This window comes from Bradysia coprophila, unplaced genomic scaffold (assembly GCF_014529535.1).
Source record: "Bradysia coprophila strain Holo2 unplaced genomic scaffold, BU_Bcop_v1 contig_151, whole genome shotgun sequence".
Taxonomy (NCBI): Eukaryota; Metazoa; Arthropoda; class Insecta; order Diptera; family Sciaridae; genus Bradysia; species Bradysia coprophila.
In genome coordinates, this window is record NW_023503423.1 from 2,902,838 (window position 1) to 2,924,023 (window position 21,186).

The following is a 21,186-nucleotide window of genomic DNA, read 5'->3' on the forward strand; positions in this document are numbered from 1 at the left end:
CCAAGAAAACTCCCATTCAAACAGTATTTTCGTTTAATTTCGTTTAATTTATTGTAATTTCATCCACTTGAAATGTACTGGAGAATCACATGAAAGGTATCTAGTGCTCCTCTTTCATTGAGAAGAATGTGTAGGATTCAACTATAGCCAGAGCTATATTTGAACGCTAGAATGCATATTTCCTGACTAGGTCCTTCTAACGAGCCCTCAGTTAAATAGCTGTTTTGCTAACATGTGGATGGACTTTTCGCGCAATAGATGTGAAGATTGTCAACCCGAGGCGAAGCCGACATTATTTGCCATTTTTAGCCGTTGAGACTCGATTTGTTGAAACTGGAGGCACTTTTCGCTTTATGCAGCGCTACAGCACAATCAAAATGGTTAAATTTTCTCCTATTTTCTTAAACTCATCGAGACCGTTCCAACATGTATAAATCGGTAAAAAAGAATGTTTTGAAAGCCAATGTGCATTCAGTCAGTGCAAACAGAGACACCCTTACAGAGCCTAATATTTGGGAATCGTTTTTGAGAATTTTTGGGAATTTAGGGAATTTTTGGGAATTTTGGGAATTTTTGGGAATTTTGGGAATTTTTGGGAATTTTGGAAATTAATTCCCAAAAATTGCCTAAAATTCCCAAAAAAATTTCTTTTCTTTGCATTTTTATAATTAAATGCTCGTAAAAGATCAGGAAAAGTTCAAAAACCTCTAAAAACTATGAACAAGCAAATTTTAGGAATTTTAGTGAACTTTTGAGAATTGGTTCCCAAATATTATGCTCTGAAGAAGGATATAATTCTTGTCGATGTACTCGCACCAGCCAGGGCGTATACTCTACTTGTAGGTCTCTCCAAAGCAACACTACAATAATTTAAGAGCAATCTACACTCCGACTCCCTATATTTTTGAAAAAAGTGGCCTCATCGTTTGGTGCCAGAAAATATAAGGTTTCGATAGCCACTGGAATTGTCCAGATTGATGTAGTGTACTGAGAAAAGACTCAAAACTCCTAAAATTTGTGTTTTTTGTGATATTTTTTGGACTTTTGAGTTTTCTCGGCGTAGACTGCATCAATTTTGACAATAAACCGCGAGCGTTAGTCCATTTTATTTTTATTTCAATGAACACATCAAAAACACACTGAAAATGTATATTGATATTGGAAAAGTGGAATTTGAAATTCTTAATTTCAGTTTAAAAAGCCGCTCCAATTTTCAAAAAATCTCGCGCTTGAAAAAACAAAACAATTTCGTGACTTAACCAATTGGGATGTTTTATTTGTTGACAGTTTGTTTTAATTGTGATCACCGAGATAACCAAAAAACCAACACTAACAAACAAAATATTCCTATCAGCTGACAGATACCTAATATCCCATTTCGATTCTTTAGAGTTTCCGTACGTGAGTTCATCATGGCAGTGATTTTTTTCATTAATTTCTATAAAAAAATAGAAAAAGTTTCTATAACAAAACTAAACTTTTATTAAAAAAGGCTCGCGGTTTATTCTGGTGGCTATCGAAACTTTATATGTTGTGGCACCAAACGATGAAACCACTTTTTTCAAAAAATATTCTAATAAGAAGCTATCATCGAAAATGTTTTTCATAGAAGGTCGGAGTGTGGACTGCTCTTAAAATAATTATTTTTGAGTTATAGCCGCAAAAAGGTTTTCACCTTTGAACACTTTAACCGAAAATTTAAAAAAATGTTCGAAAAAAATGAAAGATACGATTCTCTAGAATTGAAGACGAATCTATCACTTCTTAAAATCGGAGACCACTTGTTCCCCTATCACCATCACCTCCAGTTTTGGCGATATGCCGCTTAAGCTCAATTATATTCAATATGTTCTGAAATATTTGTTGTTGTTTTTTGGGAATTTTTGAGAATTTTTGGGAATTTTAGAGAATTTTAGGGAATTTTAGGGAATTTTGGGAATTTAGAGAATTAATTCCCAAATATTAGGGCTCTGCGACCCTTATCTTGTTTTAATTACGTAGGTGCTATTTGTAGTCTGGTATAAGAATAGTCTTTGAATTCTACACATTCTTTTTGATGGAAAGGAAACATGGTGCTCCGAGCACCACACATCAATAAAATACCTTTCACGTTCATCTCCACTGGAGTGTTTTTCAAGTTGAAGGAATTGTAATAAATTACGAAAATATTAAAGTGATGGTCTAAGAGGTGGTTTTTTGTCAATTCCCGCAGCTCCCCTGTTAAACATTTACTTCTCCTTCGTAGTCTCCAGTGTACCAAGGAACATCTACAGTAAACCGTTGGTTTTGTTTAGACACCCGAAACAAAAAACAACAAACATCCTCAAACACTTCCGCTCGGTTAAAGGGTTGAAAAACCTCACAGAAACATTCTTCGACTAACAATAAACAGAAATTTTTATTGGATTAATTCATGTTATTCATGCAATCAAAATTCGCCATCATCACTCTCTGTATTCGTGGAACACTGTTTATTTGAGTACGTCGGTACGTGACTGGGAAAAATCAGTTGTTACCTTGGCTTTTACAAAGAAATAATTTTTTTTTCTTAATTATTTGCACTAAATTGTAATGGCACACCGACAAACGGCTCTTTTTGTTCAGTTTTTCTACTCTCATTCAGTTCTCCAGAGTTCGTTAGTTTTAATTTGATTATTAAAACATTCTTTTGGCGAATAGCAAAAAAAATTATTTTAATTTTAATTCTCACAAAAACAAACAGACAAAAACAACACACAAAATTTATATTCCAAGATCCCAAGACAATAACATAAATCAAAACGTTATGTGTACGTACATGTGTTCTCTTTATGGAACAGATTCGTAGCGTCGATTACAAACGTTTTGCCTCGAAAAACTATGCATTACAACACTTTCTTGAGTCGTGTCTCGATTCTCTGTGTTGTTTTCTTTTCATGTTTTTTTCTTAGAATTTCAATGTTTGTACACAAAGTGAATTGGTTTTATGGTTGGTGGTATCTACATTAACGTACAATCGATTCTGGAAACCAAATTATCTACTGAATGTATACGAAAGTAGATCAAAGTGGTTCGTTACTTTCTTTGACTGACTGTAGTTTGTCTTATCTTTTTCAATTTTTTTTTTTTTTGAAATTGAACCACGTACGGCATACTTCACAGTACATGCGTGACCAACAACAAATTAATTTATGCGAATTCTGATGTAGTCATTTGCGTAACGCAAACCTTGAAGCTACCCAGTTTACATTCTAAAGTGTTTGATTTTACATTCTGGCCGATCCAACGCCTGAATGTAAGTAACGTCAAATTCATTCGTTTTGCGCAATTATAGTTACAGATGAATTCTGGTTTAAATAAAAGCTACAGCTACAGTCAAAGGCAGTCAATTTGATCCACACATACAATCAAAACGGTTTATACTTGTTTATACGGTTGAAGCTGCTACACGCACGCGCATGATAGTGGTAAAACCGTATAAAGACGTATAAACGGTGCTGATTGTTTGTATGGATCAGCGGAAAAACAGCTGAAGCTAATTTATGCTGAAAATTGACTGCCTTCGACTGTACTTTAACAAACAATGTCATTCAGCATATTTTCTGACACCTTTAGCATGTAATGAAAAGGATAAGTTGAAGGCAAAGCCGATGTCAACAATCACACGAAATTATGAATTTTTGATTTCTACCCCAAGTTTTGTGCTTTGATTTACCAAAAAAAATTCTCTTGTTTTCCCCAATAGTGTAATAAGCCATTTTCAGCCCAAGTGGAATAAAAAGCATGAAAACAATTTTCAGCAATTTGATTGTCTCAGGAATATGAAAAGTTCAGTGTCAGTGATCATTGACCTCGACTTCGCCTCTATCGGTCAAATGTCCACAATTCTATTGGAACCGAGACTTATTACTGCGATTGTTACTGGGCTGATTTAATAATCGTACACCGTAATCGTATACGTTTAGAATTGTTTGTCTTACATTCACCACAAATAGTAGATTACATTGCTTGCTGCGAAAGTAATTCATTACATGAGATAAAAATATTGTAATAAAAAGCTTCGTCTTCGACATCAACAAACGCGACACTGTCGAATTACAGTTACCAAAGTTTGTTGCTAAAAAGAAACACTTATAAGCAGTCGTATGTCACAAAGTTCTTTCCGAATTTATGAATGATACTGCTACGATCCATATTCTGTTTTATTGCCTACCGATGCGAAAGTTGACCATCACAAAGAAATGCACGTAAAAAGAACCGAAAATATTCATCTTGTAAATGGATCGTTTTCGCAGGGGACGAACTGGTATATAATGGGCAACTTTCGCTGGGACAGTCAAACACAATACATCACTGTCTTGCTGGGACATTTTTCTGTTGGGAGGTGAGGGAAGGTTTTATTTCGAGCGGAAGACGAACGAACAAAATATTGCAACAGTCCAGCAGATCAGAATGGATTGGATACGCGAAGGTTACTGAAGCCATTCATTGAAACAAAATCAAATTAATCGTTTATCATGAATCCTTGAGGCAACATTTAGAAATAAAGTCCGCAATTCAGTGTTATCAGTGATTTAAGACAAGACAAGCAATGCAACACTCATATGCGGACGTCCTAAACGGATGTTCCCTAAAAGAAAACGCTGAGTGGCGACCATGCTGCCGTAATTTGCATAAGAAACTTAGTGAAAAATGTAAACAAAAGAATTCTTTTGTTTAAAATTTACACTAAGTTTCTTATTCAAATTAAGGCAGAATGTTTGCGTCAAAAGTTAAGTTGGCACTATCTGCTCTTAAGAGCGTTCACCCCATTGCAAATTTGTAGCCTACATTTAGGCGGAAAAATATTCGTTTTTTGATGATTTCTCTGAACCAAAATCTTTTTTTGAAAAAGTAAAACCATTAAAGCACGCAAAAATGTGTTACTTTCGAAAGAAAAATTGGCTTGTGGGTCATAAGTTAACACACTTGGAGAAACCTTTGCAAAAATCATAAATTTACACATTTGCAAAGGTTCCTCCAAGTGGGATAAGTTATCACCCACAAACCAATTTTTGCTTTGAAAGTAACACATTTTTGCGTGCTTTAATGGCTTTACTTTTTCGAAAAAAGATTTTGGCTCAGAGAAATCATCAAAAAACGATTATTTTTGCGCCCAAATGTAGGCTAAAAATTTGCCAAGGGGTGAACGCTCTTAATACTTTTGTTGAAAAGAAATTTTTTATCGCTGAAAATCAACGAAAAGTCTTCTCTTCAGCGCTGTAAACCAACGTAAACTCTCATTTAAATTTCAATTAAATCAAGCCACGCGTCTGTTCGCGTTATATCGATGTATGTTGCTACACGTGATATGACTGTTAATATTCTCATCTAATTCGATTCGATTAAAATTTATCTATTCGTCGATCTGTACAGTCAATTTCGTTGGAAATTAATGTTTCGATCCAAACATGGCATTGTAAAATGTCGAGAATGTTTTCTTGTGTATAATGTACATCGGATTGGGAATCATTTTCATTTTTTTTATCTAATTGTCATTCAAAAATTCATTTTTTTCATTCTTAAAGAGCTACGATATTCATTCTAAGATATTTTTATGACGCACACGATATGATATGACACGATAATCGGTTTTTTTTTTCTTTAAATTTATTTTCGTTTTATAAAATGAATAATAAATTTTAAAATGTGTGTGGATTCCAGCTGGGTGAATGGAATGATAAATCAAAAAAAAAAAAAACGAGTCAATTAACAATAATCATTGCGGGTAATGGGACATAAAACACCAACAAAGGATGGTGATTTGTGATGGAACGGACGTCTTTTGGGAATTTTGTGGTCGTTTCTCTTGTGAGATCAGTGACAAAGTGGTACGAAACATTTGAATGGCTTGAAGACAGATTTCTTTCCAATCGGTGGAGAGATTAATTTTTTGTAAATTTTAAGATTTTGTTGGCTAAGAGCAATCTAGGGATTCGTGCCAAAAAAAAATAGATTCCCTTTAGGCGTCCAGACGAAAAGTTCTAGGGACTCCAAACTTGTCATCATGACTATTGAGGAAAAATTTAAATTTGTTTTCATTTTTATGCGTTATTTGACGCATGATTTTTTGTCGATTGCGCCGTGGATGGATTTTTTAAAGGGCAAAACATTTTTCTAACGCGTGAACATTTTTGATGCGTGAAAATATTTTTTGAGTAAAATTGTTTTTCGAAGTCTTTGAGAGAAAAATATTTGAATATTTTGAAATTAAAGTAGTCCCGAGCGAAGCCAGGAGAGTACCAGTTCTTCATCTAATTTTTCACATTTAATCGTTTCAGTCACGTGCTTTGCCAAGCAACTCATCACCCTTCAAGCGATGGGGACAATCGTCATTTCGATCACGATCGAATGAAACCCGGACGCCAGTCCAACGACGTCCTTCTTCACTGGCAGCATCCGAGAGTGACGTTTATTCAAAGGTAAGCCTTTGGACATTTTCCATTTGCTTCGTTCCTCAACGAATTTTGTTACACAATTTTCCAGTCCATTGACGATGACGCCGATTCGTTGCGTAGTCGCAGTGATCTAACCAATGCGACCCACAACATCAATGGAGTGACAGCATGGGGTGCAGCGTTCGAGAGATTATTGGAAGATCCGGCCGGGCTGCACACATTCGCCGAATTTTTGAAGAAGGAATTTTCGGCCGAAAATATTTATTTTTGGACATCGTGCGAACGCTATCGTTACATGGACGAGACTGAACGGGCAAGGGAGGCTACTCAGATATTCGCAAAGCATTTGGGTGTTGGGGCGCCAGAGCCAGGTAAATCTAAGAAATGTTCGAATCGTTGAGTTGTTGACTTCAATTTTCTGATTTTATCAAAATAGTGAACGTGGATTCTCAAGCCCGAACGACAGCTCAAGACAATTTACAAAAGGCTGAATGTGATCTCTTCATGCAGGTATGTTCATCAGATGAAATGACGAAACTTCGGCTCAACAAAATTAATTTCGGTTCTCTCTCTCTCTCTCTCGCACTCAAGGCTCAGAAACAGATTTTCAATTTGATGAAGTTCGACAGCTATCAGCGCTTCATCAGATCTGATTTGTACAAGAGCTGTCTGGACGCCGAAGCGAAAAAACTACCTCTACCGTATCCAGGCGATCAGTTAGACGCCGGTCTACGAACGCACTTAGTCAGTCCATTATCGACCAAGTTAAAGAAATCGCTAAGCAATGCTGAAGATCGCCGCAGAAAGTCACTGTTGCCATGGCACCGCAAAGTTCGTTGTAAATCAAAAGATCGCGGGGACGAACTTCGAAAAGAGGCACAAGTTATTGGTGGCTCTGGGACGCTGAAGGTGACTCATTCTGGCAGTGATTTGCACAGTTCCAGAAGTTCGTTGTCCAGGTAACATGAGTATAAATTGCAGTTCGTTCGGCCAATTGTCTAAATTGTCGTCTGCCTTTCCAGCTTCGATGCTGCTATTTCATGTCGCACAAACAATCAAAACGATTGCGACGAAAGTAAGAGCTCATTGTGTCGTGTGATATTGACGGATGGAGCGACTACCATTGTCCAAACAAAGCCCAGCGAAAACATTCGAGAATTGGTGGAACGTTTGTTGGAGAAACGCGGTATCACATATCATGCGTACGAGGGCTTCTTAGCGGGTAACAGCAAGCCATTAGATTTAGAGGGTCCGAGTGTTTCACTAGCCGGCAAGGAGATGTTAATCGAGCAACGAGTTGTCTTCAAATTGGATCTGCCTAATCGCAAAGTCATTTCGGTGAAGAGTAAACCCTGCAAAGCGTTGGGAGAGGTGTTGAGGCCGATTTTGCACAAGTACCATTATCGATTGGATTTGGTGCAAGTGGCCAGCAAGGAATATCCCGAATCGATTGACATGGCATTGCCGGTTACCGTGTGCGATGGACAGAGACTACAAATTACGTGCAAGCCAGGCGGTTAGTTGATTGAACGGATCCATGGTGACACTGTGCCTCATTCAATCATTGTACATTATTTCAGACTATCCCGTTGACATTCAACCGATAACCACATCACAGTCACCAAAAGTTCATAAGAAAGCCCATCAAATCGCCAACTCATCCACAAATCATGCAAACGCACCCACGCATCATTCAACATCAACATTTCACGATCCCCACACGCACAAGAGCTTCAAACCCAATCTGCAACAGTGCCACTTGGATGAAATAACCAACAAGGTGTTCAACGAACTGTTGCAAGAGAAGGTTGACGCGCACGCCCAGCACAATCCGTCACAATTGCGACCACTTTCCGATCACGGATCGATTCGATCGGATGATTTCGGCGGTTCGGAAACGAGTTCGGGAATATTCGGTCGATTGAAGCGGAGAGATTCCAATTTTCCGATCAGTCGAACGAATAAAGCCAAGAAAACCGTAGCGCCCAGTTCCATAGCCGGTTCGGATGATGGAGCGTCCGATGGAGTTAAGAAGCCGTTGATTGCAAAATGGAAAGCAGGTGTTAAGCTGCAAGTGACTGGCCGTACAGATAATCACGGTAAGTTCTCACATCCATGGCCTGACCATGGCCTGACCACATTGGTCCATCAGATCCACGAACATCATTTGAATTAACGAAACGTTATCTCTCACCACATCTAGACTTCCTGGAAGGCCTAAAACGCGCCCAACGCTTTCGCTTGGAGGATCAACGCGGCACAGAAATCAACTGTGAGCTGCCCGATTTCCTCAAAGACAAGGAAAATTTCGTCAACAACAAGCTACGGAAAACCAAACCCGCAGAACCAGTTCCAATGGCACGCACTACATTCGAAGCAAGCTCAGTGCCTCTAGTTCGTCCACAACCCGCACCCAGATACTCAATAACCAAGAGTCCATCAACAACGTCCATTCAAAATGGTGACAATTCGTCAGCCACCAGTTTAACAAACAAACGACTCAGTCCGACAGCAGAAAATGCACCCCACTACGACGCGAACAGCAGTGCGTACATGAATGCAAGTTTCACAAGTCAGATCAGCCAATGCGGATCGACAATCGATGAGTGCTGTTACGACAGCAACACCGATTCAAGTAATCCACGCGGACCGCCACCGTTGCCACCGAAACCGAAAATTCTGCCAATCAAACCATCCAATTGGGGCCAAAGTCCGAACAAGTCCGATCGATCGCCACAGGATGAAATAGCTGGTGGCTTGGTGAAGCCCAGAAACATTTTTATGGATCAAGCGAGCAGTAGCTTTGTGTAGAATCAATACAGTCAATCGAAGATTGACCGGAAGTAGTAGATTTAGGTGAATTGTGAAGCTAAATGGGATATTTATTGACAAAATTTAGTTCGATAAGTTTGTCTAGGAAAATAAAATTTTAATTTAACAATCGACGGCCTTTGATGTATGCGTTATGAGACGACAAAACACTGCCGGGAGGAATATACCACTCGGCCCACTCTGGTTTACCGTTTCCATTTACGAGGATTTGTACCGTGGAGTGAATTGAATGAAGAAAACCATGGAAGTTGTAATTGCAGTGCAGGCCTGTAATAAACCGAGTTTTAGCGGAACAAACGATAAGACGAGCACGCCGCTTACATCTCCCAAAATACTCAGATCCAAATTGAAGCATCCTTGCGCATGGAATATAATCGGTTCGTGTAGCAGTTGAAGCGAAAATGATTCGATCTTGAGCGATTAGGGACTAAGGTTAGTTCATTTTCGGTGCAAATAAGAAAATGGGAATTTTGGTTGCAGTAGATGTGAGGTCCACTATCCACACTCGAGATACATTGGATTCGAAAAAGTCCCATTTCGTTACTTTCGTCCACTTTCACGTTTTTAATGTCACCACGAGTTACGAAATGATATTTCATTTCACTCTAGTGAGGGAAAGTACGATATTTTGAAACTAAAATTGCGCTCGCAAAGCAGTCTTTCGTAATCCAATCTTGGGCTTCCTATAGCCTCTTCAAGTAGTTGCAAAAAAACGGAGTCTGGCAACAATGCAGTCAACGCTAGATTGATACGTTTTTATGCTACTACTTTTGCCACTACTTCAGCTTTATAGCCTGAATCCTGAAATAGATAAAAAAAATGCCACTAATTCAGCAAAAGTAGTTACCAAACTTTGTTGTAAAAAGTCGTATCTAGCTTCCACTCTAGCCATGGCTACAGTGTTGTCAGACTCCGTGAATTTTCAAGAGTTTAAGGGATTTTAGGAATTTTAGGAATTTAAAATGAACGCACTTCAAGCAAAAATGATCATAGAGTACTGTTTCGTATGAAATGGCTTTTTTCAGTGTTTTCCCACTCGCGCTTGGAGTGTGAATTTAATGGATGAATTTAAGAATTTTCCATAGGACTGAGGAACACACGACTTTTTTACTTTTCCTCCTCCGATCCTGCTACTTCCCACTTATTTTATTCATAGTCTAGGCGTCCAGACGAGCTCAACGAGCTATTACACGCCACATAGGGTTAAAATTTGGCCGAGATAATAATTTTCAAAGCTTGGAATTTTGTATGAAGTAATGGATTTTCATACGTTTTGAAATTGATGAATTTCACCAACTTTGTCACTTTGTCCTTCTGTTGCAACGAAACTTTTAAATTTACCGGTGGTTTTGGCTGAAATTTTCAGGGTATGTCAAGGACGTAATTCGAAGAAACTAATTTGAAGAAATTTTCATAATGAGCGTGTTAAGCAATTGAGCTATGGGGAGGGATTCTTTTGAAAAACAGAATCTTGAAATCGGAAGCATTTTCCATTGGACTTTTTTATATGTGCCTGAATTGGTATTGGTCCCCAGAACCTAAAACCACTTTCAAAAAAATTCTTCGAATCTTGTGTGGCTGGTGGGAGGTGATCGAAAACTGAAAACATGCACTTTTCTTACAAAAATTCTCCAGTTACACGAGCCGTACAGGGTCGTGTGGGGTGTCATTAGAAAGGTAATTGCATGTACTAATGGGAAAAATAGGGTCTTGTTGGGTTTAAAATTCATCCACACTGAGATATGCGCAGTTGAAGTTTTCAGCCGAAAAAGACTGACAACTTGCACTTTTCTTACAGAAATTTCTCGAGGTACATGAAACGTACATAGTCGTGTGGGGTGTCATTTGAAAGGTAATTGCATGTACTTTTAGGAAAAATAGAGCTTACAGAAGTTTGGTAGCATCTTCGATGCAATATAAGCACTTAAACATTTCAACTTCACATAACTCATCGAAGATGCTACCAAACTTCTGTAAGCTCTATTTTTCCTAAAAGTACATGCAATTACCTTTCAAATGACACCCCACACGACCATGTACGTTTCGTGTACCTCGAGAAATTTCTGTAAGAAAAGTGTAAGTTGTCAGTCTTTTTCGGCTGAAAACTTCAACTGCGCATATCTCAGTGTGGATGAATTTTAAACCCAACAAGACCCTATTTTCCCATTAGCACATGCAATTACCTTTCTAATGACACCCCACACGACCCTGTACGGCTCGTGTAACTGGAGAAATTTTTGTAAGAAAAGTGCATGTTTTCAGTTTTCGATCACCTCCCACCAGCCACACAAGATTCGAAGAATTTTTTTGAAAGTGGTTTTATGTTCTAGGGACCAATACCAATTCAGGCACATATAAAAAAGTCCACTGGAAAATGCGTCCGATTTCAAGATTCTGTTTTTCAAAAGAATCCCTCGGGACCTTTAATACAGTTTATAATCGTTTGGATTGTATTCGTTGAAAAAACCGAAATCTATTTCTCTTCGACTGTAAGAAATAAGAAAATATGGAAAGTTAGTTTAAAAGACAATTTTATAGAGTTTCTAGTCTATACACGTGTTTCATGGTTTTCCTAAAAGTCGTCTATTTGGAAGCTATTACCGTTTTAAGTGCGAGCTATGTCAGTCATATCTCGGAATATTTGGTAGATCGAAAGTTCCTTTGAAAGACAAATTTATAGAATTTCGTCGAATTTTCGATTTTCGTCAAATTTTCGATTTTCTTCAAATTTTTGAATTTCGTAAAATTTTCAAATTTCCTCAAACTTTCAAACTTTGTCAAATTTTTAAATTTCGTCAAATGGAAGCTGGAAGGTTCTGAAAGTTATATAATATCAAATTTCAAATATTGGATTTTCGTCAAATTTTCGATTTTCGTAAAAATTTTCGATTTCCTTCAAATTTGCGATTTTCGTCAAATTTTTAGCCCCGTACGAAGTACGAAGGGGCTTATAGGATTACGATGCCGTGTGTAATTGATGGAATTCGAAGCAGACGGTAAGGGCAAAGTGTTTGCCTATGTTGATAGATGACGAATCCGCAATAAAAATTTGGGCCGTCTGTCCGTCTGTCTGTCACGTCGATATCTTGAGTAAATCAAATCCGATTTCAAAATTTTTTTCGAAGATGGGCATATTCGGGTCGGCCCTTCGTGAGTTAGGGCCACCTAAGTGATTTAAGGTCTTTTGGTGATATTTATGGCAAAATAAACGATGGAAATGTAAATGACACGGCAAATGATAGGTATTGTCAATACCAATCCAGGAAAAAAAAGTTTTTTAAAATCGGGTGAGTGGACCGTGAGTTAGGGCCTTAGAAGTGAAATGCTACTAGGGCCCTATGTGTATTTTACATAGAACTCGAGTAAATTTCATTCGTTTTTCGTAATTTTTGTTTGATTTGGAAGGTAATCGAATGCCGAATAGAATGTTGTTGAAAAAAAATTAAATTTGGGTCCTTGGCCTAAGGCCGCTACTAGGGCCCTATGTGTATTTCACATATAACTCGAGTAAATTTCATCCGTTTTTCGTAATTTTTGTTTCATTTGGAAGGTAATCAAAGGCCGAATAGAATGTCGTTGAAAAAAATTGTAAATTTGGGTCCTCCGACTGAGACCGATACTAGGGCCCTATTTGTATTTTACATATAACTCGAGCAAATTTCATCCTTTTTTCGTAATTTTTGTTTCATTTGGAAGGTAATCAAAGGCCGAATAGAATGTTGTTGAAAAAAAAAATTAAATTTGGGTCCTCGGACTAAGGCCGATACTAGGGCTCTATGTGTATTTTACATACAACTCGAGTAAATTTCATCCGTTTTTCGTAATTTTTGTTTCATTTGAAAGATAATCGAACACCGAATAGAATGTTGTTGAAAAAAAAAATTAAATTTGGGTCCTTGGACTAAGGCCGCTACTAGGGCCCTATGTGTATTTTACATATAACTCGAGCAAATTTCATCCGTTTTTCGTAATTTTTGTTTCATTTGGAAGGTAGTCAAAGGCCGAATAGAATGTTGTTGAAAAAAATTAGCAAACGCTCCGACTGTTCTGATGGCTCGTTGTATTTCGACAAATGATCAAATTTCGTCAAATGAAAACTGGAAGGTTTAGATCAAAGAGAAAGTTATAGAGTTTTGTAAGAAGAATATTTCAATGAAATAAATATTATTTCATTCAAACTGCACAATATAATTGGGACGAAATTCTGAAAAATCACAACTTACAAACGAACAGATATCGCCAAAAACCACTTACAGTGGAAGTGTGACGCAAGTCCTGTTATCCACTTACAAAAGAACTGATATCGGTGTATGTGACGCTTACAGATTCGACACGCAAAAAGATATGCGTCATAATTGGCAGCTGATGAGGAAAGTACGCGAAAGTTTGATCAACAAAAATTTTACCTGAAAAATTTTAGGAAGAAAATTATAACAAAAAAAAGTTTGCGTCACAAGTGGCAGATGATTCGGCTTTCTTCCGTTTGAATTACATTCTTAAGAGCAATATATTTCACAATTTTAAAAATTTTCCTTCCCTTAACATCTGCCACTTGTGACTCAAATTGTTTTGTTGTAATTTTCTTTCTAAAATTTTTGTTGATTTGAAAATTCTTAAAATTCTCAAATTTAAAATTTTTCAGAATTTTCAAGGTTTTAAGAATTAGAATTCCGCATAATAAACCCAACCACATTTTTTTTCCTTTACCAAATAGTCCATCCTTGCGCAGCAATCAATTTTCTATATGGTGTGAACGAAAAAGCTGGCTTTCCTCGCCTGAAATAATTGTAATGTTGTTGATAAGTTGCTCCGAGAGGTGCGTTATTTAGTTTAAAATGACATTGGTGTGGCGTTTTTACTCCCATGCTCCCGAAGACCCTTACTAAGTTGTGCATCACAGCAACGAGCTAACGTTTCAAATGAAAATCTACTTATTCAAATTTCTCAAGTTTCTGATTTCTTAAAAAAGTATTGAGGAAACCAGTGAGATTTCGTAAAATGCATGGAATAGAGAACTGTATTTGCAGGTTAAAGGACAGGCTAAAGTTACTTCTGTCGATTCATACGTTGGTTATATATTAACCTTTTGCAAATGGGGAACAAAAATCCCTGTCACGAAATCATTAAATCTGTTTGCTACAAGACCTACTACTTCGTTTGATGAAACAAAATACATTTTACACTAGCCAGGGCTCATCGCTTATTTCGATCTACGTTGTTGACATGTAAATTTTTGTTCAGATGTGTCGATATTTGAGTTGTGATTTGCCAGAGTTCCTCACACCAATGCACTTTAAGAACTGCGTTACGGACGTTTCATACAAAAAATAGGAGGCCAAATGACCGTTAAAAAAATCTGTTTCTGGTCAAGGTGTTCTCGAACCACCAGCACCAGTTACAATGTCTGCACAGACATCCCTGAAGACCTGGCTGTACTTAATCATAGCACTGCTTCAGAGCTGTGGCTTAATGGTTTATGTACAAAACTTCAAAAAAAATGGTCAAGGGTCGACCAGTAGTTCGAGCATCTGCTGTGTGCATTCAGCTAATCATTTGTGTATCAGGAAATATAAGTAAAAAGTTCCGAAAGGTCAAAGTTTCTATGTTAGGCCATCTCGTGCACCATCATGACCTTCAGCTGTTTTTATAGAATTTGAGATGCCCTTTATTCTACTAGAACATCGTTTTCAAAAATTCCCTCCATTTCCTGAGATAACACAATGCGCGGATAACGTTCTATCTTCAAATCTTCAAATCTCAGCGTTGTTCACTCCTGAAAATGATCCTATTCTAACGAGGTAAAGCTTGCAATCATTAAACATTTCCCAAACTACAAACATGAAAAATTGGGAGAGAATTTGGTCAGACATTTTCTGAGCATTGAATTTAAAGATTTGGTCATTGGAACTGTTTACCATGGCATGTAATCCGGTTGTATATCCGAAAACCAAATACACGATAACAATGGATGGGATAATTCCAGTTCCCCTGTCTGCAAAGCAAAAATTTAGAATTTTCTTCACCTTTTCGATCACAAACGTTTGCTCAGTTAAACTTTCACTACCGAAGAAGAACATATCCGTTAACAAATTGTTGTATGTGTTCCAATAGAGCCAGTAGCAATCGACTGAAATTTGTACGAAGGCATGGGCTAAATTGGCCAGGTGTGACCAGCCAAAGGCATCGTTAATTTCGCTTGCTATTTCGTAGATCAACGAATAAATTTCCCGAGCCAAATACAGGCGATGGCACAGAAACTGATCATATGAATCCTGCAAAGTTCTATCCAATTTCGTTCGATTGTATCTCGAGTATTCGTCGATTCTCTTCAATTCTTCGTACAGTAAATGGAGCTGACGCTTGACAATGTTCAAGTAGAAAATGTACTGCATGTGACGGCTACGGGATACAATTAACAAACTCATGTACAGTAACCAATAGTTGGATGTTTGAGTCGTCGCTACAGTGAACGGAAGTCGATAAGATTCGATAAGAATTAGCAGCATGAAATATCCTTGAAAAGAATGAAACATGTTTGAGTGGATGTAGGGGCGGAGGATTGATTTAGGTATCGGAATACGAACCGATGAAGTAGCTGTTGAACTCCTTAGAATTCCACAACTTCCACTGATCTATGTCATCGAGGCGTTTGTTTTGATGGCACTGCGCTATCAGATACCATATTTTCGATTGAGTCTTTCGTTTCAGATACGACTCAATGATAATAGCATAATATGCGATGAGCACCACCGCATACAGGAACACGTCGTTGAATCTCCCGAAATTATCGTAATTAAAGAAAATGTGCTCGCTGTACAGGTACACAATGACGACTACCAATGTGACAAGAACGATGTGAAGGAAGGAGATTAAAATCAGAGTTTTTGAGTGCGATTTGTCGGCATGATTGAACTCGACCGGACACAGTCCAAGCCATCGAAAGAAGGTCAGGTATGAGCGGAATAAAGTGGTGGAGGATAAACCGAGAAACATTTTTTTTGTTTGTGTTCTCCAGGGTGTTCAGCACGTTCAAATCGATCTTAACGACTGATTTCATTAAGACATTTGTTCGTGTTGCCGCTTCATTTAAATTCCATTTCGAGGTCAAGTAAATTAAGTTGAAAAATTGATAGGAAACGACCATCAATTACTCGTCTCGTACCTAAGATCTGTATCGGGAAGTGAATGATATGAAGAAAACCTTGTCGAGTGCAGGTTTATAGCCACTGTTGCCTTCTAAGCAGGCCCGTAGCTAGGGTGAGTGTACCCCAAAGTATATAGCCACTGTAGGTTATGCAAACGGGCTTAACGGATGGCCCGGACAAAGTATGTAAATGGTGATGCCAATCCTCAGCAGATCAGAGAAATCCAGTCTTTCAGGTGAATTTATTTGTGTAATGTTGCCATCTTCATACTTTCTTGTGACTAATGTTGTTGCACCTGCTTAGTCTGTATGGAATCGAATTCACCTCACGACTAGCTGCAACTTGACGCAAACGAATTCAACATGGGTGCAACATAACGAAACTAACTTCACCTGAAAGTAAGGATCCCTAACAGCAATGAATGTACAAACCAGGTATGGTCTGTTCATACAAACCGGAGGACATGGCGATTTCATATAAACAAACTCACCTCTCATGAGAGGTGAGTTTGTTTATATGAAATCGGTATGTCCTCCGCTCCATACAAAGTTTGACATTCGACCATACCTTGTGTTGACGTACACTTTGGACAAGGGCCCCAATTTAGTTTCGTAAATTCAAAATGAAAAGCACAACAACCAAATCAAAGGCAGCGTTGTATTTAATCAACTCGATTTATTTTTATGGAAAGATTTGTTTATTATTCATTCCATTGATTCATCAAAAATTCAAATTCTGAAGCGTGAATTACATTATATTTACCAACTGTCTCTACTTTTCCTTGCACCATTCGTTCTCCTGGCGGATCCGTTCATTTTCTTCGTCGCCAAGGTCGTTCTTAATGTTGAACGTTCTGCGAATCTCGTCTGGAGATTTGTCTCTCATCATATTGGCCACAGTCTTGCATGCCACATCCAACAGTCCCTTTGCGTCCAAAAAATTCGCTGCCGAAATTAATTCGAACAAGGTTCCTTGATCCACTTTCAAGAAGTTCGCATCCCACTGCGTAATTTCATCGGCTAGTTTGTTGGCCGTGCCGCTGGCCGTGCTGACGGCCGTGATGTTAGCATTGTTTTCGTCATCTTCGAGCGGTTCTTTATCGTTTTTGTGGTGTTCTGCGTATTCCAAAACTTTCCGTAAAATGGCTCCGCGCACATTCTGCACCGGAATGAGGATATCGTCCTCTTCCTCGAGGCCACAATTTTGAAGCATTCGCTGGATCGTCTTTGAACATTTCGCAATTGCCGAGTCTGTTTCTAAGATCTCGCCATCGGATGATTGTATACGGATTCTAAGCATTCTAAAAATGAGAAAAACGATTTCGGAATTAGAAATTTTGACCAGAGGATTTGAAATAGAAGAAGTAGACGCTTCTACAAATTTTCGACGCTGTCTTCTTTCGGTCGATTTCATTTCGTCGACACTTCATCAGACCACTGCACAAAAATCGATCGAGGGGGTGAGCTTACCTTGATTATGGTTTGAGTCAAATAATCGAGTTGAAATGATAATGTGATAATCACTGAACTGTTTCTGTAATGGCAAAATTCCAAATTTAATTTAGGTCTGCACAAGTCAAAACGTGATTTAGAAATGAAAAAATAATCATGTGCAAATGGCTTCCCTTCCCATACCAGTTTTGGTAATCGAAGCGTTATCAGCTTATGTCAAGCAAACATGTGTAAAAACTGTCAATCAAATATGTTTGACAGAAGTTGAAGACGCAGTAATGATGAGACTTCGTTCACTTTGTAGAAATACAATTCGCAAGTAAACTCTGTAATGTTATGCCAAATGGTTTTGAAAAGGACATATTATGATTCTCACATCACTACATTTTAGAGCGGAAAATACAGCATTTGTAGAAGCAAAAATGTAGCATACGTAGTAGAGCGAAAGGAATCTGACGTTAGACTTTGATAAGGTAGCTATTATCATTTCCCTGGTTGATACATGTACAGTGTACACTTCATCAAGGAAATCGCATTTCTTTTCAACGAGATCCGAAATTCACACTGTAAGTGGAGTCGAAATTCAAAATCTTTCTCACGCAAGTCCTTCTAACGCAGCGCCATTTTCATACAAGGAAGCGTTGAAATTCAAATTTTAAGCACACTTACGGCGTGAATTTTGATGTTCAGAATCAGATTTTTTGGACCCGTATGAAGTACTGGAGTCAACAGCTACGTTTGTAACACGTCGAGTCGACCCTCTGAGTACTGGGACACCTGTTGCGGTTGTTAAGAGACGCCAAATCAACAGAAAAAATTCACGCCGTAAGTGCGGTCGAAATTCAAAATGCAAAGTGCGGAGGTCTTTCCAACGTAGCGTCATTTTCATATAATGAAGCGTTGAAATGTATTTTTCGGTTCACTTTTTCATCGAATCGTTCACTTAAAATTCAAATTTTAGGCACACTTACGGCGTGAATTCTGTCGATCTGTAGAAAAAGATTAAAATCAGAGTTTTTGGGACCAGTTTCTCGGGATGATTGAATATGACTGGCCACAGTCCAGGTAAAATCGAAATAAGTCGGTGGAGGAACCAAGGAACAGTTTTTTTATGTTGAACATTTTCAGCGCGTTCAAATCGATCGTAACGATTTAACAATTAAAAAAAAAACATTTTTTGTTCTTGTTCTGCATTTCTGTTCCATATTTATTTCAAGTAAATTAAATTGTAAAATTGATAGAAAACGACCATCAATTATTATTCGTCTCTTATACCTAAGATTTGTATCGCGGCGTGAATTGTATGAAGAAAACCATGTATGTTGTTATAGCCACTGTTGCCTGCGAATACATAGTAATTTATTTGTCATATTAATGGATTACACCATTTATGCGGCATCGGCTTATGTGTTGTGGTTTTATGGTGCATAGTCTGTGAATGCGACCATTATCTGGTAATTTCTGAATTGCTGCATTTAGGTCACAATAGATCGAAAGCGACGACATGACGATTACCATCACATATTATACATTTCGCCACGAAAGTTACCATACTTTGACATAAGCCGATAACCACTAATTTCGTCGTTTTCCTCAAACTTCTATGTCACATTTGACTACACAACAACAACTTACATCACCCAAAATGCTCAGATCCAAATTGAAGCAACCTTGCGCGCGAAATATTATCGGCTCATGGATGAGCTGAAGAGAAAATGACTCGATCTGAAACATGAATTTGAGATCAGCGATTTTGTTGTTGAAATTATTTGCCAGATTGTTACGCCGCACCAAATCTCGTATTTTGGAGCCACAATCCATTTGTCGTATTGAATGAACGAAGAAGCTGGTTTTCTTAGCCTGAAAGATGATTTTAGGAAACCTTTTAAAATACCGGAGTCGGTATGGGTCTGGGTCGAACTGATGGGCTTAGGTCAGGTGGAGACTTGTTGACATTTTTAAAAGATTTATTTAGGTCAAATTCAGATTCTGGTCGCACAAAAATAGATTTTTTTCTAACGGTCGAAAAGCCTGTTCTGGGAGTGCGTTGGGTCGACCCATTCCGATACTTTAACAATTCGGAAGCAGCGTCCTAACAGGTTGTACAGCATTGACCGATTGGTGCAGGTGATAAAGTGCATTTTCCTCGCAGAGTAGACACACTATTACCTTTGTATGTAGTTCGGTTGAATAGCCGAATACCAAAATTAAAATGACCACGGACTGAATCGTTGTCATTGCACTATCTGAAAACAGCATCAAATGCAGTCGCATCTTTCTCACATTGAAAAACGTTTACCTCCCGACAGAATATACGTTTCATTATCTGACAACCAATAACACCAATAAAGATCCGTTAAGATTTGCACGAACGAATGGGTTAAATTGACCAAATGCGACCAGCCGAACGCTTCGTTCAATTCGGTTGAAATTTCGTAGATGAATGAGTAATATTCACGGGCCAAATACAAACGGCGGCACAAAAACTGATCGTAGGTATGCTGCAGAGTCCTTTCCAACTTCGTCCGATTGTATCTCGAGTATTCGTCGATCCTCCTCAATTCTTCGAATAGTAAATGAAGTTGGCGCTTCACTATGTTTAGGTAGAAAATGTACTGCAAGTGACGACTACGCGTAAAAATGAGTAGAATTGTCAAGAAGGGCCAGTAGTTCAAATGTTGATTCTTGCTAAAGATAAAGGGCATACGATAGCTCTCAGTCAGTATCATCAGGCCAACATATCCGAAGAAGTAGCAGTTAAATTGCGCTGGATTCCACAATTTACATTGATCAATCCTATCTAACCGATCCGCTTGATGGCACTGCGCCAGTAGATTCCATATTCTTGACTGGGTACCGCGTTTCAGAAATGATTCGATGATAATGGCATAATAAGCAATGACCGCCGCTACAAACTTTATGGTGTCGTTGAACAGTCCGAAACTGTCGTCGTTAAAGAAAATTACATGGCTGTACGTGTACGCAAGGATGGTCATTGTCGAAAGGATAATAATGTGCAGAAATGAGATCACAGTTAAGGTTCTAAAGTTCCTCTGCTTGGAATGACTAAATACGACCGGACACAGTCCCAACCATTGAAAGTAGTTCAAGTACGAGTGCATTATTGTGGCGGAGGATAAACCGATAATCATTTTATCGTCCTCTATGTCCGACTGGATCGTAATAACTAAACTTTGGTATGAAGTGCAAACGGGGGGAGACGTTCAACGCATTCGCGTGATTAATTGGTTTTACAATGTGATGGGGAGTGGTGATTGCGGCATTCATTAGAGCGAAGTGTTAGGTTGAAGTGAATATGCGAATGATGTTCCTATTTAAATC

General features: G+C 38.2%; 3 protein-coding genes across 5 annotated transcripts in view; 1 reads left to right on the forward strand and 2 right to left on the reverse strand.

Annotated features, from left to right (window-relative positions):
- LOC119074435 (regulator of G-protein signaling loco) overlaps positions 1-9,357 on the forward strand; it is a 48,960-nt gene extending 39,603 nt beyond the window's left edge. For both annotated transcript variants that reach the window (XM_037180563.1, XM_037180564.1), the window contains exons 2-8: positions 6,300-6,440; positions 6,505-6,787; positions 6,853-6,926; positions 7,008-7,375; positions 7,439-7,932; positions 7,997-8,515; positions 8,620-9,357. In XM_037180563.1, coding sequence (XP_037036458.1) covers positions 6,300-6,440; positions 6,505-6,787; positions 6,853-6,926; positions 7,008-7,375; positions 7,439-7,932; positions 7,997-8,515; positions 8,620-9,227 — 2,487 coding nt within the window. In that variant the 3' untranslated portion in view covers positions 9,228-9,357. The remainder of the gene's footprint in view (positions 1-6,299; positions 6,441-6,504; positions 6,788-6,852; positions 6,927-7,007; positions 7,376-7,438; positions 7,933-7,996; positions 8,516-8,619) is intronic.
- Positions 9,358-17,057: 7,700 nt separating this feature from the next.
- Positions 17,058-18,012, reverse strand: LOC119074443 (S-phase kinase-associated protein 1-like). Its single transcript, XM_037180575.1, has 2 exons — positions 17,863-18,012; positions 17,058-17,693 (listed from the first exon to the last, which is right to left on the reverse strand). The coding sequence occupies exon 2, from the start codon at positions 17,690-17,692 to the stop codon at positions 17,165-17,167; it is 528 nt and encodes a 175-aa protein (XP_037036470.1). The 5' UTR covers position 17,693; positions 17,863-18,012; the 3' UTR covers positions 17,058-17,164.
- A 1,020-nt stretch (positions 18,013-19,032) lies between these two features.
- Positions 19,033-21,013, reverse strand: LOC119074442 (gustatory receptor 8a-like). 2 transcript variants are annotated; one of them, XM_037180574.1, is made up of 5 exons: positions 20,144-21,013; positions 20,014-20,090; positions 19,636-19,704; positions 19,480-19,569; positions 19,033-19,185 (listed from the first exon to the last, which is right to left on the reverse strand). In XM_037180574.1, the coding sequence occupies exons 1-5, from the start codon at positions 20,994-20,996 to the stop codon at positions 19,120-19,122; spliced, it is 1,155 nt and encodes a 384-aa protein (XP_037036469.1). In that variant the 5' UTR covers positions 20,997-21,013; the 3' UTR covers positions 19,033-19,119. The 2 variants fall into 2 exon arrangements, with proteins under 2 accessions (XP_037036469.1, XP_037036468.1); XM_037180573.1 differs by having other exon boundaries at positions 19,480-19,704.
- Between the last annotated feature and the right edge of the window lie 173 nt (positions 21,014-21,186).